This window comes from Salvelinus namaycush, chromosome 5, assembly GCF_016432855.1.
Source record: "Salvelinus namaycush isolate Seneca chromosome 5, SaNama_1.0, whole genome shotgun sequence".
Lineage (NCBI taxonomy): Eukaryota > Metazoa > Chordata > Actinopteri > Salmoniformes > Salmonidae > Salvelinus > Salvelinus namaycush.
Genome location: NC_052311.1, coordinates 67,705,290 through 67,732,830, shown reverse-complemented (window position 1 = coordinate 67,732,830; position 27,541 = coordinate 67,705,290). Strand labels below are relative to the sequence as shown.

The window sequence follows — 27,541 nt, the reverse complement described above, 5'->3', positions numbered from 1 at the left end:
GTACAGGCAGGAGAGTATGTTGTACTGACAGGAGAGTATGTTGTACTGACAGGAGAGTATGCTGTACTGACAGGAGAGTATGTTGTACAGACAGGAGAGTATGCTGTACTGACAGGAGAGTATGTTGTACTGGCAGGAGAGTATGTTGTACTGACAGGAGGGTATGTTGTACTGACAGGAGAGTATGTTTTACTGACAGGAGAGTATGTTGTACTGACAGGAGAGTATGTTGTACTGACAGGAGAGTATGTTGTACTGACAGGAGAGTATGTTGTACAGACAGGAGAGTATGTTGTACTGACAGGAGAGTATGTTGTACTGACAGGAGAGTATGTTGTACTGACAGGAGGGTATGTTGTACTGGCAGGAGAGTATGTTGTACTGACAGGAGAGTATGTTGTACTGACAGGAGAGTATGTTGTACAGACAGGAGAGTATGTTGTACTGACAGGAGAGTATGTTGTACTGACAGGAGAGTATGTTGTTCTAACAGGCCCAGATTCCCGTCATTTGTGTGAAGAAAAGACGTAAGAGCACTCAGATAAGGCTGCCTTTTGAGAATCCGTAGGCTAGCGAGTAAACTTCCACTGCCATCAGTTCTACTTGCTAACATGCAATCATTGGAAAATCAAATTTATGACCTACAATTACGATTATCCTACCAACGGGACATTAAGAACTGTAATATCTTGTGTTTCACCGAGTTGTGGCTGAACGACGACACGGATAATATAGAGCTGGAGGGATTTTCAATGCACCGGCAGAACAGAGAAGCTATGTCTGGTAAGACGAGGGGTGGGTGTGTGTCTTTTTGTGAATAACAGCTGGTGCGCGATGTCTAATATTAAAGAAGTCTTGAGGTATTGCTCGCTTGAGGTAGAGTACCTTATGATAAGCTGTAGACCACACTATCTACCAAGAGAGTTCTCATCTATATTATTCGTAGCCGTCTATTTACCACCCCAGACCGATGCTGGCACTAAGACCGCACTCAACCAGCTCTATAAGGCCATAAGCAAACAAGAAAATGCTCACCCAGAAGCGGCGCTCCTAGTGGCCGGGAACTTTAATGCAGGCAAACTTAAATCAGTTTGACCAAATTTTTACCAGCATGTCACATGTGCAACCAGACGGAAAAACCTCTAGACCACCTTTACTCCACAAACAGAGATGCATACAAAGCTCTCCCTCACCCTCCATTTGGCAAATATGTCCATAATTCTATCCTCCTGATTCCTGCTTACAAGCAAAAACTAAAGCAGGAAGTACCAGTGACTCACTCAATACGGAAGTGGTCAGATGACGCGGATGCTACGCTACAGGAATGTTTTGCTAGCACATACTGGAATATGTTCCGAGAGTCATCCAATGGCGTTGAGGAGTATACCACCTCAGTCATCGGCTTCATCAATAAGTGCATCGACGACGTCATGCACTTATTGATGAACATATTCAACCATGGATTACAGGCAACATCCGCATTGAGCTAAAGGCTAGAGCTGCCGCTTTCAAGGAGTGGGACACTAATCCGGATGCCTATAAGAAATCCGGCTATACCCTCAGACGAACCATCAAACAAGCAAAGCGTCAATACAGGATTTAGATTGAGTCCTACTACACCGGCTATGATGCTCGTCGGATGTGGCAGGGCTTGAAAACTATTACGGACTACAAAGGGAAACCCAGACGCGAGCTGCCCAGTGACGCGAGCCTACCAAACAAGCTAAATGCCTTGTATGCTCGCTTCGAGGCAAGCAACACTGAAGCATGTACGAGAGCACCAGCTGTTCTAGATGACTGTGTGATAATGCTCTCGGTAGCCGATGTGAGTAAGACCTTAAACAGGTCAACATTCACAAAGCCGCGGGGCCAGATGGATTACCAGGACGTGTACTCAAAGCATGCACTGACCAACTGACAAGTGTCTTCACTGACATTTTCAACCTCTCCCTGACCGAGTCTGTAATACCTACATGTTCCAAGCAGACCACCATAGTCCCTGTGCCCAAGGAAGCGAAAGTAACCTGCCTAAATGATTACCGCCCCGTAGCACTCACGTCGGTAGCCATGAAGTGCTTTGAAAGGCTGATCTTGACTCACGTCAACAGCATCCTCCCAGAAACCCTAGACCCACTCCAATTCGCATACCGCCCCAACAGATCCACAGATGACGCAATCTCAATCACACTCCACACTGCCCTTTCCTACCTGGACAAAATTAACACCTACGTGAGAATGCTATTCATTGACTACAGCTCAGCGTTCAACACCATAGTGCCCACGAAGCTCATCACTAAGCTAAGGACCCTGGGACTAAACACCTCCCACTGCAACTGGATCCTGGACTTCCTGACGGACCGCCTCCAGGTGGTAAGGGTAGGCATCAACACGTCTGTCACGCTGATTCTCAACACTGTGGCCCCTCAGGGGTGTGTACTTAGTCCCCTCCTGTACTCCCTGTTCACCCACGACTGCGTGGCCAAACACGACTCCAACACCATCATTAAGTTTGCTGACGAGACAACAGTGATAGGCCTGATCACCGACAATGATGAGACAGCCTATAGGGAGGAGGTCAGAGAACTGGCAGTGTGGTGCCAGGACAACAACCTCTCCCTCAATGTGGAAAGGGTCGAGAGTTTCAAGTTCCTTGGTGTTAACATCACCAATGATCTATCATGGTCAAAACACACCAAGACAGTTGTGAAGAGGGCACGGCAAAACCTTTTCCGCTTCAGGAGATTGAAAATATTTGTCATGGGTCCCCAGGTCCTCAAAAAGTTCTACAGCTGCACCATCGAGAGCATCCTGACCGGTTGCATCACTGCCTAGCATCTGACTGTAAGACGCTACAGAGGTTAATGCGTACGGCCCAGTACATAACTGGGGCCAAGCTTCCTGCAATCCAGGACTTATATAATAGGCGGTGTCAGAGGAAAGCCCATAAAATTGTCAGAGACTCCAGTCACCCAAGTCATAGGCTGTTTTCTCTACTATTGCACGGCAAGCGGTACCGGAGTGCCAAGTCTAGGACCAAAAGGCTCCTTAACAGGTTCTACCCCCAAGCCATAAGACTGCTGAACAATTAATCAAATGGCCACCGGACTATTACATTGACCCCCCCTCCATTTGTTTTGTACACTGCTGCTACTCACTGTTTATTATCTATGCATAGTCACTTCACCCCTACCTACATGTACAAATTACCTCTAACCTGTACCCCCGCACACTGACTCGGTACCGGTACCCCTGTCACGATCGTCTTCGGGGGAAAGAGAGAAGGACCAAGGCGCAGCGTGATACGAATACATTCTTCTATTTATTTAACACGAAACGAAGAACACTTAAACAAACTAATCAAAACAACAAAACCAACGTGAAGCTATATATATAAAGTGCAGACACAAGCAACCAATACATAGACAATAACCCACGAAATACCCAACGGAATATGGCTGCCTAAATATGGTTCCCAATCAGAGACAACGATAAACAGCTGCCTCTAATTGAGAACCAATCTAGGCAACCATAGACATACAAAACACCTAGACTAGTAAACACCCCATAAACATACAAAACCCCTAGACAAGACAAAACACATACATCCCCCCATGTCACACCCTGACCTAACCAAAATAATAAAGAAAACAAAGATAACTAAGGTCAGGGCGTGATAACCCCCTGTATATAGCCTCGTTATTATTATTTTTTTTTACTTTAGTTTATTTGGTAAATATTTTCTTAACTCTTCTTGAACTGCACTGTTGGTTAGGGCTTGTAAGTAAGCATTTCACAGTAAGGTCTACACTTGTTGTGTTTGGCGCATGTGACAAATAAAGTTTGATTGGATCTTGTACTGAGTAGAGTATCTTGTACAGACGGTAAATAGATGAGTAAATAAACTGGTGGTTCAGTAGGTTGGAACATGCTGATTGCAACACCAGAGTTGAGGGTCTGATTCCCACATGGGCCCACATATACTGAGTGGCTTTGTATAGAAGTCCATCACCATGCTATTGTTCTAACAGCAGGTCAACAGTACCCTACGGTAGTGACAGTGTAGATATCAGTAGCTCCATCTGAAAGCAGTGCCCATTCAAACTGCATGGAAAGCAGTTTCACTCAGTTCCGCTTCTGTTACAATCTTATCTGATCACATTCAACTCTGTTTGACTGAGCCCTTTGTGGAGCACTTTGAATCTCTGTCTGTGTTTTGATTGTTTCATTTGACGAGAGAGTGCATGCATATGCGTGTGTGTCTGCGAGAGAGACAGAGAGAGAGAAAGAGAGTGAGAAAGAAGGAAGGAAAGAGAGAGATTAGGCTGTATCTGTGTAATACATTGTTTCCTAGTGTCAGAGTGGATTGTTGTCTGATTGGTTTTTCCAGTTTGATTTTAGGTTGTCGCCAGTCCAGTCGACCCAGGACATGTTTCTAGTGTAAACAGCTGTTAGGACATACCCATTTAAGTGACGTGTTTAGGTGGTGAGTGTGTGTGTGTGCAGAGGGAGACCTCTATGTGAATGGACTCATTGAGTCAGTATGAGGGGAATGTATGGAAGGCAGCAGAGTTTCACTGATGAGGTAACCTCACTTCACTGAGATGGTGGTTGGATGGAGACTTACTATAGAGTTTGGAATGTTCCTTTTTTCAACTGAATTGTTTTTTTTCATTCGTTTTTTTGTTGACACTTTCGTTTCTTTATATATCTCTCTTTTTCTGTATTTTTTTCTCTCTGTCTCTCTCTCTTTCTGTCATCTCCTTTTCAGTCTTTCTCTTTTCTGTCTCTCTTTGTCTCTTTCTGTCTCTGTCATCTCCATTCCTGTCTCTCTCTCTCTCTCTCTCTCTCTGTCTCTCTCTCTCTCTCTCTCTGATGACTGTAATCTGGCTACTGTGTGCTACTAACTGTACTGTATCATTACATTTGACCATAGTGTCCAGAATACCGTTACCTCAGCATTCCTAACCATTTCATTTCAAAGATGGAATTTTCTCAGTAAAAATATGCAATGTTTTTCATATGTAAATATAACATAACATAACATTTGCCATATGATATATTTCTTTATGTTTGCAGTGTTCTGAGGCTTATGTGTGACCGCTCACCCAGGAAAACTTCACTGCTGAGGACCTCTGTTTGACTACTGGAGCCGACACCACAGAGACACAGAGAGGAATGGACAGAGAGGGAAGGAGAACTAACAATCATCTCTGAGTGTGTGGGAGACAGAAATGCAGAGAATCTTCATGGATGGAATCTCAAACCTGTGGATATACAAGTGAGTGTCTGTTGATATCTGGAGCACCAAACATGAGCAGATTGCAGTTCAACCACTCTGACGTTTCTGCTGGGGCAGACAAACACCTTTCCTACCAGGCCTGTGCTGCTGTCGAAGGCTTCTGTGATGATTTTGACCAGTGGTTAAACTGCAAAAAGGATTACTGGGATTCTTAAACTGTCACCTTTTACTACATACTACATTTGGAATAATTCAACTCGCACTGGCCCATTCCCCAGTGAGGGGAAATACACAACAGGCTCCACAATGGCCACCGGACAGTTGAGACAGAGTGGTGGTGTGAGGGACGTGATCCCAGAGGATGGCAGTGACAGGGGAGGAAACTGTGGCAATGCAGGGAAGTTGGCTGGAGACCGGGGCAGGACAGAGTGGAGAAGGATAAACCTGCCCAAAAGGAGTAAGAGTTTAGACTGGAGAGGAAGGGGGGCTAGCCCTGGCGAGGGGCTCAGGACGGGGCTGCTGAGGTGTTCTGGGAACCTAGGGGGGTCCACACTTAAACGAGCAGAGAGTTTGGAGAGTAGGGGGGCAGGAGAGAGCAATGTGTTGTCCAGGGTGAAGGCCTTTAACTCAGTTGGACCAGGGGAAGTGATGAGCCCCGTTGGGGGGTCAGAGTGTTCCCTTGGTGAAGGGGTGTCCCCTGTGGGTCTAGGGTATGTGGCTCTATCTCTGGAGAGGGCCAGTGGGGGCAAGTCCCTCCCCACCAGGCTGAGGTCTAGTCCAGGTCCTGGGTCTGGAACCAGAAAACCAGCCCGTGGATCTCTTGGATCCTCCAGGGGTCAGAGTATCTGGGACCGGATACAGAAGCTCTATGGGACTACTGGACCTGATAAAGCTACTAACAGAGATGAGGATGTGAAGGACTCAACCAGAACCAAGCGTCTCTCAGCACCGGTAGGAGACTGGTCTCTATTGGAGAGGGATGGGGGGGATACAGCAGCCAATTGCAGAAAGTCCACCACAGACTCTGTCTTTGTCTACCCCCTCTCCTCCCCCTTTTCCTCCACCTTTCCCTCCCCCCTCAGTGGTTTATCCAGGGGGGAGAGGAACGGCCTGCTCTCACACACACCCCTGGTAGAACAGAACACCACACACACACCCCTGGTAGAACAGAAAACCACACACACACTCCTGGTAGAACAGAACACCACACACACACCCCTGGTAGAACAGAACACCACACACACACCCCTGGTAGAACAGAACACCACACACACTACACACACACCACAGAGACATCAGAGTAGTGCAGTCAAGGTGTCTGGTTTGAGCCCCTCAGTGTCTCCAGTGTCAGGGTGGACCACACCCACACTCTCATACAAACCCTCACACACACCGTTAGTGGAGGGGTCATCAGTGTGCATTAGGGACCCCTCACTATCCCCTCCATTAGGAGACAAACAGGAGAGAGGGATTAAGGAGGTGACAAACACTGTGGGCAGAAAGAGTGGAAGTAGTGAAGACAGCGAAAAGGAGAGAATAAGGGTGGGGAGCATGGCTCAGGAAAAAGAGAAATGGACTGACGTCGAAGGAAAAAGGCACAAGAAAAAGGAGGTGGAGAAGCGAGGGAGAGATAACGCTGAAGTCTCTCTCCCCCAGCACAGACTATCAGTGACACCCACCAGGGACTCTCCGCCTATCACAACGTCCGGAGTAGGGGTCACCACAGGGTCAAACCCCCTCCTGACCAATCAATCTGACACCTATGACAGGAGCAAGACCCCTGGTAGAGGCGTGGCCAGGGAACAGAGCCTGTCAGAAGATGTGTTTGAAGCCAACACCCCACAGAGGATAACATTACAGAACACTGAAAATACCAAGTTACCTGGGAAACTGGTAGTGCCCTCTGCAGCCAGTGTGAGGAACAAGATCCACCAGTTTGAAGCTCTGACACAGACATCTCAGGTCCCAGTGCCCAACTACCTGAAGCCCAGACGGGCTTTCTCTGTCCCGGAGCAGCTCAGTGAGTCTGGAGAGGGAGTCAGGAAGAGTGGGTTGGATAGACAGGTAGGTGGGGTGGGGGGAGTATGGGAGAGAGGGAGAGGAGAGGGAGGGATTGTAATTATGGATGGGGTGAGAGGACGAGGAGAAGGGGTAAGGAAGAGTGTGCCAGATAAAGCACTTGGTGGAGGGAGAGGAGGTGAGGTAGTGCGAGAAGAGAGGAAGGCTGATAGAGGGTGGGCGGTGAGGTCTATGTCAGTGGATGAGGTGAGGCTGGGGAGCAGGGAGAGAAGGGGAGTAGGGGAGAGAGGGGGAGTGGGGGAGACAGGAGGAGTGGGGGAGAATGCTGTTGGCTCTGGTATGTTTTCCAACCTCAAGGGTAAACTAGACATCCCTCTGAATGGCAAAACCACCAGAGACACTCTGAGAGACTTTTCCATTGATGAGCCAGACCTCCCCAATCACACAGTCACACCCCAGGACTGGAGTAGGAGAGGCACCAACACAAAGACTACTACAGTCACTGCCAAGGACACTTCATCCACCCAGCTGCCTAACTCTATGAACAACTCCAATGACGTTCCAGGTGGCCCTGACCAGTCTAGGAGGCCTCACAGTAGAGACTCACCTAACCTGCCATCTCCAGTGAGCGATGACGACAAGACACCCACCAACACCCCCCAGAACTCCCCCTTCCACCCCCAGAACACACCTCCCACCTCCCCACACCTCCCCACTACTTCCCTGCAGCCTAAACACCAACAGGGTGTAGATTCAGGCCTGGCTGCCCTGAAGAACCCTCCAGTCTCCACACACACAGCCCAGGGTAGGGTCACTACTGACCCTGCTATCCCAGTCTCACACTCTGGCCTGGGGAGGGAATCCCTGTCCCTTCCCCTCACCTCCTCCTCCCCCAGCAGCCTACCCCTCCTCCCCACTCTGGCTCGATGGAACTCAGAGGAGGGGGGATGGAGTGATGAGGATACTGATGATGAAGGTACAGAGAAGGACGAGGACTCCACCTACGACTCAGACTCTGCTGAATCCTCGGTGACCGTCACCAGCGCCATGAGCCAATCACATCGCAGGAGCTTCTCTCTCAGGTGGGTCACTTCTATTTTCAACTGATGATGAAAATACTACGCTAACACAACAAGCACCATGTTTAAAAGTCAATTAACAGTTAGAAAGGTGTGATTATTGTCAGGCTACCTGTTACTTGTTTTTATCTAATCATTCAATTTTATCTTTGAGTTTATTCCCCCACTATGTCTCTCTCCCTCAGTCTGGCAGAGCTGTGTAACTTCGGAGAGGTGGACTATGATCCCCAGTCTTCCTCTGACAGTGAGGAGTGGCCGTCCAGCCGGTCAGCCAGCCGGTCAGCCAGCCTGTCGTCTGACGTGTCGGCACTGTCCTGTGTGTCTGTCCTGGGCAGTGATGAGCTGAACCGCCTGCTGGACGACGTAAAGGGCCTGGGGGACACAACACTGCAGGTACTACAACTATCTTCACTATACCAGACTAAACAACCAGCTAAAACATTACATTAGTGTTATTCCATTCTAATTAGCATTAATAATAGCATCAGTATTTGTCAATGCTCAACTGCCATCTTGTGCTGTTGCTGTTCTATCCCCCTCGCTATCTCTCCCCGCTCTATAGAACTATGAGGATGTCCAGGTGGTGGTTCTCCATAAGGATGTTGGTGTGGGACTGGGCTTCACCATGGCAGGAGGAGTGGACCAGAACAAACCTGTCATTGTGAGTACTACTCAACTAGTACCAATGCTTCCATGTTTCTGTGAGCGACTCAGGTCGCCCACACAATTCAAGACCACATTAGCCCACTGATCTAAAGCCTAGGCATCATGTTTTTTCACTTCCTGGTCTACTCTGACCTCTGGTGTTTGTCTTCCAGGTCCATAAGGTGTTCCCGGCAGGGGTGGCTGCTAAGGAGGGATCCATCCAGGAGGGAGACAAGGTCCTGTCAATCAACGGCACAGCGCTGTGTGGCTCCTCCCACTGGGAGGTGCTGAGGACACTAAGGAGGGCACGGACTCAGGGGATGGGCGTGGTCGTTTTGAGGAGAGGGGGGGTAACAGACCCCCGTAAGGGAGGAACAGTGACTGACAGTCGAGGAGGGACACAGACAGAGCCTGCTAACACTGGTGAGATGGATCAGCTGGTTGGAGCATTGCAGTAGCACTTTTTAGAACTGTGGTAAAAGTTATCTAAAGCAGAACAACATTGATCAATGTTCCAAAGTCATTTCACAGCATCTCTCTTCTCACCCTGAACCTGTTGTTTTTCCACAGCTTCTCTCTTCTCACCCTGAACCTGTTGTTTTTCCACAGCTTCTCTCTTCTCACCCTGAACCTGTTGTTTTTCCACAGCTTCTCTCTTCTCACCCTGAACCTGTTGTTTTTCCACAGCTTCTCTCTTCTCACCTTGAACCTGTTGTTTTTCCACAGCTTCTCTCTTCTCACCCTGAACCTGTTGTTTTTCCACAGCTTCTCTCTTCTCACCCTGAACCTGTTGTTTTTCCACAGCTTCTCTCTTCTCACCTTGAACCTGTTGTTTTTCCACAGCTTCTCTCTTCTCACCCTGAACCTGTTGTTTTTCCACAGCTTCTCTCTTCTCACCCTGAACCTGTTGTTTTTCCACAGCTTCTCTCTTCTCACCCTGAACCTGTTGTTTTTTCACAGCTTCTCTCTTCTCACCCTGAACCTGTTGTTTTTCCACAGCTTCTCTCTTCTCACCCTGAACCTGTTGTTTTTCCACAGCTTCTCTCTTCTCACCCTGAACCTGTTGTTTTTCCACAGCTTCTCTCTTCTCACCCTGAACCTGTTGTTTTTCCACAGCTTCTCTCTTCTCACCCTGAACCTGTTGTTTTTCCACAGCTTCTCTCTTCTCACCCTGAACCTGTTGTTTTTCCACAGCTTCTCTCTTCTCACCCTGAACCTGTTGTTTTTCCACAGCTTCTCTCTTCTCACCCTGAACCTGTTGTTTTTACACAGCTTCTCTCTTCTCACCCTGAACCTGTTGTTTTTCCACAGCTTCTCTCTTCTCACCCTGAACCTGTTGTTTTTCCACAGCTTCTCTCTTCTCACCCTGAACCTGTTGTTTTTCCACAGCTTCTCTCTTCTCACCCTGAACCTGTTGTTTTTCCACAGCTTCTCTCTTCTCACCCTGAACCTGTTGTTTTTCCACAGCTTCTCTCTTCTCACCCTGAACCTGTTGTTTTTCCACAGCTTCTCTCTTCTCACCCTGAACCTGTTGTTTTTCCACAGCTTCTCTCTTCTCACCCTGAACCTGTTGTTTTTCCACAGCTTCTCTCTTCTCACCCTGAACCTGTTGTTTTTCCACAGCTTCTCTCTTCTCACCCTGAACCTGTTGTTTTTCCACAGCTTCTCTCTTCTCACCCTGAACCTGTTGTTTTTCCACAGCTTCTCTCTTCTCACCCTGAACCTGTTGTTTTTCCACAGCTTCTCTCTTCTCACCCTGAACCTGTTGTTTTTTCACAGCTTCTCTCTTCTCACCCTGAACCTGTTGCTTTTCCACAGCTTCTCTCTTCTCACCCTGAACCTGTTGCTTTTCCACAGCTTCTCTCTTCTCACCCTGAACATGTTGTTTTTCCACAGCTTCTCTCTTAACACCCTGAACCTGTTGTTTTTCCACAGCTTCTCTCTTCTCACCCTGAACCTGTTGTTTTTCCACAGCTTCTCTCTTAACACCCTAAACCTGTTGTTTTTCCACAGCTTCTCTCTTCTCACCCTGAACCTGTTGTTTTTACACAGCTTCTCTCTTCTCACCCTGAACCTGTTGTTTTTCCACAGCTTCTCTCTTCTCACCCTGAACCTGTTGTTTTTCCACAGCTTCTCTCTTCTCACCCTGAACCTGTTGTTTTTACACAGCTTCTCTCTTCTCACCCTGAACCTGTTGTTTTTCCACAGCTTCTCTCTTAACACCCTGAACCTGTTGTTTTTACACAGCTTCTCTCTTCTCACCCTGAACCTGTTGTTTTTCCACAGCTTCTCTCTTCTCACCCTGAACCTGTTGTTTTTCCACAGCTTCTCTCTTCTCACCCTGAACCTGTTGTTTTTACACAGCTTCTCTCTTCTCACCCTGAACCTGTTGTTTTTCCACAGCTTCTCTCTTAACACCCTAAACCTGTTGTTTTTCCACAGCTTCTCTCTTCTCACCCTGAACCTGTTGTTTTTACACAGCTTCTCTCTTCTCACCCTGAACCTGTTGTTTTTCCACAGCTTCTCTCTTCTCACCCTGAACCTGTTGTTTTTCCACAGCTTCTCTCTTCTCACCCTGAACCTGTTGTTTTTACACAGCTTCTCTCTTCTCACCCTGAACCTGTTGTTTTTCCACAGCTTCTCTCTTCTCACCCTGAACCTGTTGTTTTTCCACAGCTTCTCTCTTCTCACCCTGAACCTGTTGTTTTTCCACAGCTTCTCTCTTCTCACCCTGAACCTGTTGTTTTTCCACAGCTTCTCTCTTCTCACCCTGAACCTGTTGTTTTTCCACAGCTTCTCTCTTCTCACCCTGAACCTGTTGTTTTTCCACAGCTTCTCTCTTCTCACCCTGAACCTGTTGTTTTTCCACAGCTTCTCTCTTCTCACCCTGAACCTGTTGTTTTTCCACAGCTTCTCTCTTCTCACCCTGAACCTGTTGTTTTTCCACAGCTTCTCTCTTCTCACCCTGAACCTGTTGTTTTTCCACAGCTTCTCTCTTCTCACCCTGAACCTGTTGTTTTTTCACAGCTTCTCTCTTCTCACCCTGAACCTGTTGCTTTTCCACAGCTTCTCTCTTCTCACCCTGAACCTGTTGCTTTTCCACAGCTTCTCTCTTCTCACCCTGAACATGTTGTTTTTCCACAGCTTCTCTCTTAACACCCTGAACCTGTTGTTTTTCCACAGCTTCTCTCTTCTCACCCTGAACCTGTTGTTTTTCCACAGCTTCTCTCTTAACACCCTAAACCTGTTGTTTTTCCACAGCTTCTCTCTTCTCACCCTGAACCTGTTGTTTTTACACAGCTTCTCTCTTCTCACCCTGAACCTGTTGTTTTTCCACAGCTTCTCTCTTCTCACCCTGAACCTGTTGTTTTTCCACAGCTTCTCTCTTCTCACCCTGAACCTGTTGTTTTTCCACAGCTTCTCTCTTCTCACCCTGAACCTGTTGTTTTTCCACAGCTTCTCTCTTAACACCCTGAACCTGTTGTTTTTACACAGCTTCTCTCTTCTCACCCTGAACCTGTTGTTTTTCCACAGCTTCTCTCTTAACACCCTGAACCTGTTGCTTTTCCACAGCTTCTCTCTTCTCACCCTGAACCTGTTGCTTTTCCACAGCTTCTCTCTTCTCACCCTGAACATGTTGTTTTTCCACAGCTTCTCTCTTAACACCCTGAACCTGTTGTTTTTCCACAGCTTCTCTCTTCTCACCCTGAACCTGTTGTTTTTCCACAGCTTCTCTCTTAACACCCTAAACCTGTTGTTTTTCCACAGCTTCTCTCTTCTCACCCTGAACCTGTTGTTTTTACACAGCTTCTCTCTTCTCACCCTGAACCTGTTGTTTTTCCACAGCTTCTCTCTTCTCACCCTGAACCTGTTGTTTTTCCACAGCTTCTCTCTTCTCACCCTGAACCTGTTGTTTTTCCACAGCTTCTCTCTTCTCACCCTGAACCTGTTGTTTTTCCACAGCTTCTCTCTTAACACCCTGAACCTGTTGTTTTTACACAGCTTCTCTCTTCTCACCCTGAACCTGTTGTTTTTCCACAGCTTCTCTCTTCTCACCCTGAACCTGTTGTTTTTCCACAGCTTCTCTCTTCTCACCCTGAACCTGTTGTTTTTACACAGCTTCTCTCTTCTCACCCTGAACCTGTTGTTTTTCCACAGCTTCTCTCTTAACACCCTAAACCTGTTGTTTTTCCACAGCTTCTCTCTTCTCACCCTGAACCTGTTGTTTTTACACAGCTTCTCTCTTCTCACCCTGAACATGTTGTTTTTCCACAGCTTCTCTCTTCTCACCCTGAACCTGTTGTTTTTCCACAGCTTCTCTCTTCTCACCCTGAACCTGTTGTTTTTACACAGCTTCTCTCTTAACACCCTGAACCTGTTGTTTTTCCACAGCTTCTCTCTTCTCACCCTGAACCTGTTGTTTTTCCACAGCTTCTCTCTTCTCACCCTGAACCTGTTGTTTTTCCACAGCTTCTCTCTTCTCACCCTGAACCTGTTGTTTTTCCACAGCTTCTCTCTTCTCACCCTGAACCTGTTGTTTTTCCACAGCTTCTCTCTTCTCACCCTGAACCTGTTGTTTTTCCACAGCTTCTCTCTTCTCACCCTGAACCTGTTGTTTTTCCACAGCTTCTCTCTTCTCACCCTGAACCTGTTGTTTTTCCACAGCTTCTCTCTTCTCACCCTGAACCTGTTGTTTTTCCACAGCTTCTCTCTTCTCACCCTGAACCTGTTGTTTTTCCACAGCTTCTCTCTTCTCACCCTGAACCTGTTGTTTTTCCACAGCTTCTCTCTTCTCACCCTGAACCTGTTGTTTTTCCACAGCTTCTCTCTTCTCACCCTGAACCTGTTGTTTTTCCACAGCTTCTCTCTTCTCACCCTGAACCTGTTGTTTTTTCACAGCTTCTCTCTTCTCACCCTGAACCTGTTGCTTTTCCACAGCTTCTCTCTTCTCACCCTGAACCTGTTGCTTTTCCACAGCTTCTCTCTTCTCACCCTGAACATGTTGTTTTTCCACAGCTTCTCTCTTAACACCCTGAACCTGTTGTTTTTCCACAGCTTCTCTCTTCTCACCCTGAACCTGTTGTTTTTCCACAGCTTCTCTCTTAACACCCTAAACCTGTTGTTTTTCCACAGCTTCTCTCTTCTCACCCTGAACCTGTTGTTTTTACACAGCTTCTCTCTTCTCACCCTGAACCTGTTGTTTTTCCACAGCTTCTCTCTTCTCACCCTGAACCTGTTGTTTTTCCACAGCTTCTCTCTTCTCACCCTGAACCTGTTGTTTTTACACAGCTTCTCTCTTCTCACCCTGAACCTGTTGTTTTTCCACAGCTTCTCTCTTAACACCCTGAACCTGTTGTTTTTACACAGCTTCTCTCTTCTCACCCTGAACCTGTTGTTTTTCCACAGCTTCTCTCTTCTCACCCTGAACCTGTTGTTTTTCCACAGCTTCTCTCTTCTCACCCTGAACCTGTTGTTTTTACACAGCTTCTCTCTTCTCACCCTGAACCTGTTGTTTTTCCACAGCTTCTCTCTTAACACCATAAACCTGTTGTTTTTCCACAGCTTCTCTCTTCTCACCCTGAACCTGTTGTTTTTACACAGCTTCTCTCTTCTCACCCTGAAACTGTTGTTTTTCCACAGCTTCTCTCTTCTCACCCTGAACCTGTTGTTTTTCCACAGCTTCTCTCTTCTCACCCTGAACCTGTTGTTTTTACACAGCTTCTCTCTTCTCACCCTGAACCTGTTGTTTTTCCACAGCTTCTCTCTTAACACCCTGAACCTGTTGTTTTTACACAGCTTCTCTCTTCTCACCCTGAACCTGTTGTTTTTCCACAGCTTCTCTCTTCTCACCCTGAACCTGTTGTTTTTCCACAGCTTCTCTCTTCTCACCCTGAACCTGTTGTTTTTACACAGCTTCTCTCTTCTCACCCTGAACCTGTTGTTTTTCCACAGCTTCTCTCTTCTCACCCTGAACCTGTTGTTCTTCCACAGCTTCTCTCTTCTCACCCTGAACCTGTTGTTTTTCCACAGCTTCTCTCTTCTCACCCTGAACCTGTTGTTTTTTTCACAGCTTCTCTCTTCTCACCCTGAACCTGTTGTTTTTCCACAGCTTCTCTCTTCTCACCCTGAACCTGTTGTTTTTCCACAGCTTCTCTCTTCTCACCCTGAACCTGTTGTTTTTCCACAGCTTCTCTCTTCTCACCCTGAACCTGTTGGTTTTCCACAGCTTCTCTCTTCTCACCCTGAACCTGTTGTTTTTCCACAGCTTCTCTCTTCTCACCCTGAACCTGTTGTTTTTCCACAGCTTCTCTCTTCTCACCCTGAACCTGTTGTTTTTCCACAGCTTCTCTCTTCTCACCCTGAACCTGTTGGTTTTCCACAGCTTCTCTCTTCTCACCCTGAACCTGTTGTTTTTCCACAGCTTCTCTCTTCTCACCCTGAACCTGTTGTTTTTCCACAGCTTCTCTCTTCTCACCCTGAACCTGTTGTTTTTCCACAGCTTCTCTCTTAACACCCTGAACCTGTTGTTTTTCCACAGCTTCTCTCTTAACACCCTGAACCTGTTGTTTTTCCACAGCTTCTCTCTTCTCACCCTGAACCTGTTGTTTTTCCACAGCTTCTCTCTTCTCACCCTGAACCTGTTGTTTTTCCACAGCTTCTCTCTTAACACCCTGAACCTGTTGTTTTTCCACAGCTTCTCTCTTCTCACCCTGAACTTGTTGGTTTTCCACAGCTTCTCTCTTCTCACCCTGAACCTGTTGTTTTTCCACAGCTTCTCTCTTCTCACCCTGAACCTGTTGTTTTTCCACAGCTTCTCTCTTATCATCCTAAACCTGTCGTTTTGACAGAGAACGTAGGCAAATGTGTGTGTGGGAGTCATTTTGACTGTGGGTGTGTGTCCTGTGTGTCAGGTCAGAGGATGTGTGTGAGGCTGGAGAAGCGCAGCAGAGACCTGGGCTTCAGTCTGGAGGGAGGAGTGGGTTCCAGCCTGGGAGATAAACCCCTCACCGTACAGAAACTCTTCCTGGGTGAGAGGTCAACGTACCTACAAAATATAGTAGTATTAATGAACGTTACTTGATCATCTATTTTATTCCTATTACTGTTTCCTCCCTATTGAAAAAATTATATATTCTGTTTTCATGTTATCATCTTGTGTATATATTCTGTTTTCATGTTATCATCTTGTGTATATATTCTGTTTTCATGTATTTTCAAGAGGACCATAATGGAAATAAGTTTAAAGTTTTTTGTCATTCTCGTTGATTTAAAAACTGCAATAATGCATTGTGTCCACACATATTGTGTTTTTAAATGGCCAAATAAATCAAATACACTTACTGTATATCACCACATGTTAGTGGAGATGGCCTTTCTATTGAGGTCATTCAAATGAATGTCTCTTTAGTCAGCCGAAACACGTGTCAAACTCCAAGCTCAGATCATTGGTTATGAGGTGTCTGATAAAGATATCAAGGTAAACATCCACTAACAATAAGCCCCTCTTCTCTTTCAGGTGGTCCAGTGAACCAGGTGTCTCCAGGGGACGAGGTGTTGGAGATCGAGGGTGTGAGCTTGGTGGGCCTGAGGAGGCTGGAGGCCTGGACCATGATCAGAACACTGCCCCCTGGGCCTGTGGATGTGGTACTACACCGTCCTCACAAACCACAGTGACAGGAATGAACATTGATATGTACCCTCGATATGCTTATAACAAGGCACTGAAGCATTGTACTCCTATGAGGTTGAAGTGAGGGTTGCCAATCTGATTCTGGATATGTGGTTCGGGTCAACTTCTACCTCAAGTGAGAGGGATGATATGTATTGCACCAGTCATACGATAACAAAGCACTGAAGAGACCAGTAAACATTGAGGAGAGGGCCTGTCTGTATATAGGGTCAACCCAGGGTATGAAGAGGGAGAGAGAGATCAATACAGAGGTCATTTATTTAATTTTGTAGAAATATGCTTAATGTTTCTTTAATACCTAGTCTGCCCATTGTTTTATATGATGAAATGTCAGGAGTTTGTATATGGCTGTAATATATATTGTGACTAGAAAGTTCATATCCGTCCTCTGTCTACTAAATCCTACAATAACCCCATGGTTGAAAACGGTCCCTGTTTAAACACAGTACATGGCGGCAGGTAGCCAAGCGGTTAAGCGCATTAGGCCAGTAATTGACTAGGTGTAAAATATGTTGATGTGTCCTTGAGCAAGGCACTTAACCCTAATTACTGCTGTAACTCACTCTGTATAAGAGCATCTGCTAAATTACTCAAATGTAAATGTACATTGTTTTACTTACAGGGGGCGCTAGAGGATCACATATTATCTGGCCACCTATGCTGCCCACAAATATACTCTGTTCTCAGGGATAAGTGTGTGTGTGTGTGTGTGTGTGTGTGTGTGTGTGTGTGTGTGTGTGTGTGTGTGTGTGTGTGAGTGCATGTGTGCACGTGCAATGAGGCTCTTAGGTGTAGTTTATAGGCCTATATGTGTTTATGCAATGTCTCATGTCTCAGTGACACATCGCGTTCGAATTACACTGATTAATGTTACTGATTAACGTCACTCATTAATTAGCAACAGGTCAGGTCAGAAGGACGCTACTTGTCAAAAGACACTGCTCTTGGTGGGATGGGTTCTCATTGGATGGGTCTCCCTCCCTGACACCTGACCATGTGATAAGATGGCATTAGGCAATAGCCGATGTAATACTAAGCTTAGCTTTTTCTGCCCTTAACAAGAGAATAATGCCAAGTCATTGTTTACTGCTCCCCAGTGTGACCTTTAGTGAGCTAGTGATACTTCATAACATTTCAACCAAGCTGCGTTTCATTAGTGTCCGTCTTCCCTGCGTCATTATCTCCTCATTATCGGTACTGTCTTTTTATTATCCTGAGGGTTTCATCAGGGACTGTTCAGGAGAAGTGACTTTTCATAACGTTCAGATAGAAATGTATTTTCTAGAGCAGACACATGGGTCTGTCATGTAGCATACAGAGTTGTGCCAGCTCTAAGCACATATTTTCTTCTTTAATTTACCTGAAATTGAAGGGCAGTTCACTTGCCTTCCTCAGTTGTGTTTGTTCGCTCTTTCATTTTTCTCTGTGGTTTATTAATTACAGTAGATTACTCAACACTGTTACAAGAGTGGTCAATGTGGTTATATTGACCTATCTTATCACTCTGGTGGAGTTGTCAACAAAGGCTTAATTAATGATTAGTCGCCTAGTTGGCACAGGCCTACATTAGGTTTGCCAAAAGAACCAAAGGGCAGTGTTGTACGATTGTGAAGTTCTTTTGAAATGTACTAATAATGAAGAATCAGAATACACAAATGGGCATGCACGCACACGGACACATGCACAAACACACACATGCACAAACACACACACACACACGCACATGCACACACACACACGGCACCTTAGGAGATCATGTTGTTAAAGATGCTAAACCCCCCGGAAGGTCACATGGTCCTTATCTAATTCCCTGTGGTATCTTTAGGGTCAGGTGGGGTTGTAAACACAACATACAGATATTATACACAACTCTTACACAACGCTCACTCAATATTGAACTGCATTTTACTCAATACAAAGAAGACTAGAGAAACAAGGGAAGACAGTCAGAGATGTTGCAATACTTCATTTTAAGCCCAGATAAGTAGATCTCGGGTTAAAACTATGATGATGTTCTAATTATATTTATATCGGACAAAACAGCGCAAAGGATATGCCTAGCTAGTTACCTTGTTAGCTTGGTAGCTTGGTAGCTTGGTAGCTAGGTAGCTTGGTAGCTTTCAAGATAGCAATATCAATCTGGTATTAAACTTTTTTCTCAAATGACTTAGCTGGCTAATTGACTTCCTCAAACATGGTAAGACAAAGGAGCTCAAATGTTTAATCACACCAAAAACACAGCAGATACTGTTTGTTTAGAAGAAGGATGACATTTAACTAGGATTTAAAACTAGGTTTTGTGCAGTTTAGAGTTCATGGTTATGGAGGCCAAAGTCTGATTGATGATCAGATCCGATACTTTAGTTAATGGACAGCCATGTGGTGTGTGTGTGTGTGTGTGTGTGGTGTGTGGTGTGTGGTGTGTGTGTGTGTGTGTGTGTGTGTGTGTGTGTGTGTGTGTGTGTGTGTGTGTGTGGTTGACGTGGATTTGATGAGGGGACAGGTCGAACACTGATAAAGACGGTAACTAGCTAGTAAAGGAGTGTACGGGGAAAGATGATGACTGACAGGCGACAGACAGGTGAAGATGACAGCTGTTATTGACTGAATGACACTTTTTATTTTTGCCTTTGACAGTGTGTGAATAACACTTTGACTCCAAGATTCTGCAGAAACCAGTTGATCTGCGTGGGCATCTGATCTGCACAGAGCATCATACACACACATCATCTGTAGGCTGGCCAGGTGTAAGCTACAGGTTTAGGCACAGATGCGTATAGATGGGACAGAGGGACAGGTCCAGGCTAACAAACAGGTATTGGGGATGAAGGAGAGAGGGCAGGTACCAGACAAAGATCCCTGGCCAGTGGCCCCAGAGGTCAGAAAAATGGGGGTTAAAGGACCCAGCTTTAAGCCCCAAATGGAGGGGGTGAAGCAGACTCTGAGGGTGACCAACCCCTTGGCTCGGGAGTGTTTGGGAGAGCTGATGGGAACATTTGTTCTGCTGGTGAGTAGCCTAGCTTTTAAAGCCTTACTGTTCAAAATGGAAAACATAAAGCACACTATTTTTATAGACAGAAGAGAAAAAATACAAAATATATTATATATATATGTGTGTATATATGTGTGTGTGACATATGCACAGTACAATGAAGTGCTTACTTGCAGGTTTTCCTCTCAACATTGCAACCACAAAAAATAATTGAGATAATCTGAGTAAACAGTAAGTAGACAAATGACCACCAGTCAACACCACTTATTGCAACCATGTTCATACATGCAGTGGTGTAAAGTACTTAAGTAAAAATACTTTAAAGTGCAACTTAAGTTGTTTTTGGGGCTATCTGTTTTTTACCACTTTGACTTTTACTCCACTATATTCCTGAAGAAAATAATGTACTTTTTACTCCATACATTTTCCCTGACACCCAAAAGTACTCATTACATTTTGAATACTTAGCAGGACATGAAAATGGTCAAATTTATGCACGTATCAAGAGAACATCCCTGGTCATCCCTACTGCCTCTGATCTGGCGGACTCACAAAACACACATGCTTCGTTTGTAAATGAGTGTTGGAGCGTGCTCCTGGCTTTTTTAAATACTAGAATATGGTGACGTCTGGTTTGCTTTATATAAGGAATTTGAAAAATGTGTACTTTTATTTTTATTTGAGCAATTACATATACTTTGGATACTTAAGTATATTTAAAACCAAATACTTTTAGACTTTTACTCAAGTAGTATTTTACCTGGTGACATTCACTTTCACTTGAGTTCTATTAAGGCATCTTCACTTTTAAGTATGACAATTGGGTACTTTTTCCACCACTGCCTGCGTCGAAATGTGAACATATTTTTTATCAGTATCCTATTACAGTAGCTTATGAAAAAGTCATTTGGTACATTATGACTTGATAAGAAGTTGATAGCTTGAAGCTATAACCAGAGAGGTTTTAGCTGTATGGCATCTTTGTTCAACTCTGAGCGGTTGTTTTGGGCCAGGCAAGTTAACCCCCCTCCCATTTTGGCACTGTGACTCGCTACCCAAACCAGATGCAACTGGTTTCAAGTGGCCAAGAGACATCATGTGATCTCCTACTGCTATCTAGTGGATGGACTGGGAATCAGACAGGGAATATAAAAATATACAAAACATTAAGAACACCTTAGAGGTTGCTGGATCGAATCCCCGATCTGACAAGGTACAAATCTGTCGATCCTTCCCTGAACAAGGCAGTTAACCCACTGTCTCCCGGTAGGCCGTCATTGTAAATAAGAATTTGTTCTTATTAACTAGGCTACCCGCCGCCCCGAAATTATGAAAAATATTAATAACATTCCCCCCATGAGGGTGATTTTGGTCATTGACTGCAGGAAAGGGATACCCTCCAGAGATGGGAAAACGTGTTTTTTTATCCAGCTATTTTTTTTTACCAAGTTACACTTCTCAAAAGACATTGAATTGGTGGAACGACCCAGATAGCGAGAGGAAGTAGGTGTATGTGTGCTTCAACTGATTCTTGTTGCTGTGTGACTGTCAGTCATTAATATGGGCAGTATTGTTACAGTTTCTACTGTATGTTAGTCCGTGACCGTCAGGTCTATTCCAGCTTGTCCATGCGTTCATGTGTCTGTGTGCAGGCTGAGACCTTGCTGAATCACACAGCTGAGGAAGGGAAAGTGCTAGAACTGGATGTCCTTCTAGCCATGGCTGCAGTGTACTGTACCTGTCTGTTCATGTTCCCTCTCTTTCTTTTACAGTTTCTCCCTTGAGCTCCTCTCTATCACATCCCCTCACACCCCCTTTACCTCTACTCTACTTGCGCTTTGCTTCTCTAATTCTCTCTTTCTCCCTCCTTCCCTCATTCTTTCTCCCCTCCACTCTCTCATCTCCTCCCTCACGATATTCTTTCAACCTGGAGTCAGGGGTAGACGTAACATAGAAAACTTAAGTAATGTGAATAAATGATGGTTAATACGTGATAAGCAGTAATGGACAGTCACTACCATCATGGGACTTTTATTCATTGTTTTATTCTGTGTTGTTGCAGCATTCGTCCTACATAATGCATAGTGCATTTAATGTAAAAAACAATAATTGTACCCGAAAATGAACCGACCTCAAAAAGCAGTAATCGCTCAGCACTAAACGTTGAATATCATACTAATTTGAGTATCCCGGATTTATATTTACTATGTTACGTCTAGTCTATGAGACCAGACTGCCTCTTTAATCTAACTTGACTTTATCTCTGCCTCCCTTCTCTCCCCTCTGTCTTCCTCTAGATGTTTGGCTGTAGTGCATCAGCCCAGGTGAAGACCAGTAGAGAGACTAAGGGACAGTACCTCTCAGCCAACATGGCCTTCTCTGTAGGGGTCATGTCTGCCATGTACCTCTGCAAGGGGATCTCAGGTAAACCCTACTACACCTTTCATCCCAAACCAACTCCCATCCCAATCCTTGGACTAGACTAAATACTGTCATTTTCTCCACTTTAAACAACAACTCATACAGTATACAGTATGTACAGTACAGAGGAGGCTGGTGGGAGGAGTTATAGGAGGACGGGCTCATTGTAATGGCTGGAATGGAATTAATGGAACGAAGTCAAACGTGGTGTCCATATATTTTATGTGTTTGATACCGTTCCAATAATTCCGTTCCAGCCATTACAATGAGCCCGTCCTCCTATAGCTCCTCCCACCAGCCTCCACTGGTAGAGTACATTGCTGCTTCAATGACAAACTGACAACCCTAATCCTAAAATGAGTACACACAGCAAATTCTCCCGTGTTAAATCAACACTGACAGACAAATATGTTATCATGAAAATGTTATTATTTAACACAATACAAGTATTTAATAAGGCCTTAGGTTGAGGGCCTAGTTTTACCCTGACACAGTAGCCTGCAAATCATGCTCAGGCCTGCAAGTCACGTTATGATGGCTTGCAAAGTGATGTAATTCACATTGGATTACAGACAGAGTGGGGATATCCAACATTTTGGCTACCTAAACCATCTAAACTAGAACAACCATTTCAATAACGGGCGCAATAAATCCAGGTTGGATTAGTTTAGAAAAATGTAGGTTATTTACATTTAAGTCGTATAAGATTAATGAATCAACAGTACATTCAAAAAACATAGATATTGAAATAAACAATTCCAAAAATCCACCTGCAATAGAGCATGTTGGGAAATATGATAATGATGGGTGTGGTTTTGGTTTAACACTGGTTATTACTAACACCAACGCTTGGGTTCTTTTTACAGCAATGAGTGTAAATGTAACACTTACAGAGGTAATTGAACACCTGAATCAGCACTAGATAACACTGGACAGTTTGCTGTACCATGACTAAGCTTGATTTCCTTCGCGTTTCTTATATGTCTGTACTCTCCCATTCTACGTATTTAGACCATACTGGCAATGTCAGTCTGGCAACAGTAATAGACGTAGGGGTGGTGTGAAATGGTCACACCAGCGCCCAGACTTCTATATGACTGTAACATTACTGTGGTCACACAGTGCTAGCTGTCTGTAATGTCCCGGTGATTCATTCTGCATCAGGCTGTTACTGTAATGGCCACAACTCTCCAAGGTCTCACTCCCACACACACTCTCACTCTTTTAGTGTGTGTGTGTGTGTGTGTGTGTGTGTGTGTGTGTGTGTGTGTGTGTGTGGTGTGTGTGTGTGTGTGATGTTCACAGATTTAGTGGGTGAGATCATAAACAGGAGGTTGACTGATTCTCCCCCCTCTCTTCTCCTCCCCCCTCCATCTCTCCTCTCTCTCTCTCCTGTAGGAGCCCATCTGAACCCAGCGGTCACTCTGAGTTTCTGTTCGTTGGGCAGGGTGCCCTGGGTGAAGCTGCTCCCATACGCTCTGTGTCAAGTGCTGGGAGCTTACCTGGCCTCTGGCCTGGTCTTCCTGGTCTACTATGGTCAGTCAGACACACTCACACACCAGTCCCACCAATTATCTAATCATTATTCATTAATCATTATTATGATATAGTGTGCCATGATGACTGTCACTGAACAACCAGCTCCCTCTCTCTGTCAGATGCTATCATGGACTTCAGTGGAGGGAATTTGACAGTGTATGGGGCTAATGAGACGGCGTCCATCTTTGCCACCTATCCCGGAGAGCACCTATCTCTCAGCAGCAGCATCCTAGACCAGGTCAGACCAATATGATACAGTATGAAGCAGGAACGGAAGATGGTGGGTTGTCACTAACTCAAAAGGCACTCACTCATCTGAGCCATCTTTGTTGCAGGTGAATGGTAACCGCTGAATAAGATGAGAAAAAGAAGAAACCCTCACACTGATCTTGATAGTATCACTGCTCTTTAATAACTTTACGTATCGGCCTCAAGGCCTTCCTCAGAGCGTTTGGCCTTCGTCACTAACCGCCACAGCCACAAAGTCATAAACCCTGCCTATTTTCTACAATTTCTCTTCTTAAAATCTGATTTTAAACCTAACCCTAACCTTAAACCACATTGCTAACCTTATGCTTAACCCTAACCTTCAATTAAGATTACATTATCATTAATTGTTACGATACAGAAAATGTGGACTTTGTGGCTGTGCTATCTAGTGGAAACCATAATGGTGTCATAAATGTGAAGATTCTGAAATATATGAAAGCTAAATGAAACTGGGTGAATGTTTTTTAACAACTGACTCTGAGAGCTTGGAACTATAAGGTTCTATCTGCATTTTGTCCAGATTTAGTTATTGACATAGCCTTGTTCTGTTCAATGTTCTCTACCTATATAGTACCCTAAATAACCCAATTAATGTTAAGTTCAAAAGAATACAAGATAACAGTGTTGACACCATTCAAACCAATGAGGGATTGGAACTTTATCTCAGAATCATCTTTTTGCAGATAGAACCTTATCGTCCCAAGCGCTTGTCCTGTATTTCCTGGTTTCACAAATTTCTCATATTCTATAGGTGGTGGGCACTGCCATGTTGATGCTCTGCATTCTCCCATTGGATGACCAGAAGAATAGTCCTGCCCCCGACGCTCTGATCCCGCCCATCGTTGCCGTGGTAGTCCTGGGGATCGGCATGTCGATGTCGTCCAATTGCGGCGGAGCGATAAACCCTGCCCGTGACCTGGGGCCACGCCTCTTGACACTGACCGCCGGCTGGGGCACTGAGGTGTTCACGTACGTCTTCTAACACACAAACACATTTTGAACTGAGTCAGCAGGTGTGCAACATGTCAGGTATTACAGGAAGTGGTCAGGGGGTCAGTTAAGTGCACGGGAGAGAAGAGTGAACCATATGAAAGGGGTGGACTACTCCTGGACTAGAGCTAGATCTGCTTTGTGTGTTTGTGAATGTGTTGGTGCCAAGTGTGCCACGCACAGGAGGCTGCTGAGGGGAGGATGGCTCATAGTAATGGCTGGAATGAAGTGAATGGAATCAAACACATAGAAACCATGTGTTTGATGTGTTCGATACTGTTCCATTTATTCCATTCGGGCCATTACTATGAGCCATCCTTCCCAATTAAGGTGCCACCAGCCGCCTGTTGTGCCAAGTGTGCCCGTAAGGCACTTTATGTCTATAGGAACATCTACCAGCGGATACCAATGTACTAGACCAGGCACATGACGGACACACAGACACCGTATTTCAATTTGGAACTGGGCACGAGTTGTTAAAGTGAAGTTGATTGACTTGCAGACTTGGTAACTAATCCTCCCTCCTCCTCGTCTCTCTAGGTGTTATAACTACTGGTTCTGGGTTCCCATGATGGCTCCTCTGCTGGGAGGGATGGTGGGCTCTGGGATGTATCTGGTCTTCATCGCATGGCACCTGCCCGACCTTCCAACGAACCCCCCCATAGACAGCTTCTCTACCAAGCCCACCACGGAGGTGTGGGCGCAGCCCCCAGCACCAGAGAAGGAAGGGGTGGAGTTGAAAACTGCTGTGTTCTAGAAAGGGTAGAGACAGTCAGGCCGACTGTTGAAGTGAGAATGTGCGCATTGAGCGGAAATCTTTTCATTTGAATCACTGAATTCCAACTGACTTGCAAGAGACTCCTACTAGATGTGACCCACTGGGCAAAAACTGGTGAATCAACGTTGTTTCCATGTCATTTCAACCCCCAAAATGAATGGGATGATGTTGAATCAACGTGAAAAACTGATTGGATTTGCTTAAACCCATCAATATAACGGCATTTCATCTTATTTTCACCCAACTTTTCACCTAATTCCAATGTTGTTGATTTCACGTTGAATTCACTTTAGTTGACAACCCAACCATATGTCAATCAAAACTAGATGTTGAACTGACAGCTTTGCCCAGTGGTGAGACATTTCTCTGGCTGTTTCCTATAGGAGAAAGGACATGCTAACAGACTGATGGGAGAACATTTGTCCAAGCCTCCTCTCCTGTCATTTTGTTCTATTGAGATGCTACTGCTGATTGAGGATCAGGTGTATATATTAGTAGTGAGCTTCAAAAACACACAGTCAGAGGTGAAAGGAGAAATTGATATTATGATTAGAGCCAGGCGTTCTGGGTGTTTTTTGAGGGTTTTATCTTTGACAGGTATTTACAACATTATCCACTGGGTTTGCTGCAGGCAGAAAATCCAAGGAAATGCTCTTTAATTGAAATGAGCTGTCTCCAATCAATAATTAATTGTTTGGTTGTGAGTGAGCGTTTTTGGGGAGGGGGGCGCTAAGCTAGGGGAATTGTAGCTCAAGCCAGGGGAGGCGTAGCTTAAGCCAGGGGAGGCGTAATTGCACAAAGCCTATTATTTGGCAGAGAATGCTATTTGTATACTGAACAAAAATATAAACGCCACATGTAAAGTGTTGTTCCCATGTTTCACGAGCTGAAATAAAAGGTCCATACACACAAAAAAAAGCTTATTTCTCTCATTTTGTGCACAAATCTGTTTACATACCTGTTAGTGAGCATTTCTCCTTTGCCAAGACAATTCATCCACCTGACAGGTGTGGCATCTCAAGAAGCTGATTAAACAGCATGATCATTACACAGGTGCACCTTGTGCTGGGGACAATAAAAGGCCACTCTAAAATGTGCAATTTTGTCACACAACACAATGCCACAGATGTCTCAAGTTTTGAGGGAGTGTGCAATTGGCATGCTGACTGCAGGAATATCCACCAGAGTTGTTGCCAGATAATTGAATGTTCATTTCTGTACCTTAAGCCGCCTCCAACATCGTTTTTGAGAATTTGGCAGAACGTCCGACCAGCCTCACAACTGCAGACCATGTATAACCTTCTTCACCTGCAGGATTGAGATCAGCCACCTGGACAGCTGATGAAACTGAGTATTTCTGTCTATAATAAAGCCCTTTTGTGGGGAAAACTCATTCTGATTGGCTGGGCCTGCTCCCCAGTGGGTGGGCCTATACCCACCTATGGCTGCGCTCCTGAGCAGTCATGTGAAACCCATAGATTAGAGCTTAATGAATTTATTTCAATTGACTGATTTCCTTATATGAACTATAACTTAGTAAAATCGTTGCATGTTGCGCTTATATTTTTCAATATAGATCAGTGATTAAACACCTCACTTTGCTCAAGCTGATCCTCTCAGAGACTCAATCCCTGATCATCTGAGGTTGTAAAACCGGGGCAATTAGGACAGTTCAAGGGGAGAAGCTATGAATCCAACCAGAAAATATTAAAAAACTCTACATCAGAATATCGCTTGAAAAAGAGCGTGCCAATGAAAACAATTCTGAAAAACCTGCAATGTAGCATTATATTATAAATGGAAAGACAGGATACACAGCCATCGGAAATAAAATAAACACATTACACTGTCTGAGAAGAACACACATCATTGTGTGTCA

The 27,541-nt window shown here is 45.1% G+C and overlaps 2 protein-coding genes across 2 annotated transcripts; both read left to right on the top strand.

Moving 5' to 3' along the window:
- The first annotated feature begins 4,272 nt into the window (after positions 1-4,272).
- LOC120047299 lies at positions 4,273-18,824 on the top strand. Its single transcript, XM_038992824.1, has 8 exons — positions 4,273-4,582; positions 5,077-7,473; positions 7,555-8,340; positions 8,523-8,730; positions 8,900-8,998; positions 9,156-9,405; positions 15,894-16,010; positions 16,499-18,824. The coding sequence occupies exons 2-8, from the start codon at positions 5,546-5,548 to the stop codon at positions 16,654-16,656; spliced, it is 3,546 nt and encodes a 1,181-aa protein (XP_038848752.1). The 5' UTR covers positions 4,273-4,582; positions 5,077-5,545; the 3' UTR covers positions 16,657-18,824.
- Positions 18,825-19,186: 362 nt separating this feature from the next.
- Positions 19,187-26,580, top strand: LOC120048806 (aquaporin-10-like). The gene is made up of 6 exons (XM_038995040.1): positions 19,187-19,679; positions 21,962-22,088; positions 23,484-23,621; positions 23,744-23,862; positions 24,646-24,863; positions 25,425-26,580. Exons 1-6 carry the CDS (start codon positions 19,443-19,445, stop codon positions 25,639-25,641), a joined length of 1,056 nt encoding a protein of 351 aa, XP_038850968.1. The 5' UTR covers positions 19,187-19,442; the 3' UTR covers positions 25,642-26,580.
- Positions 26,581-27,541: the final 961 nt, after the last annotated feature.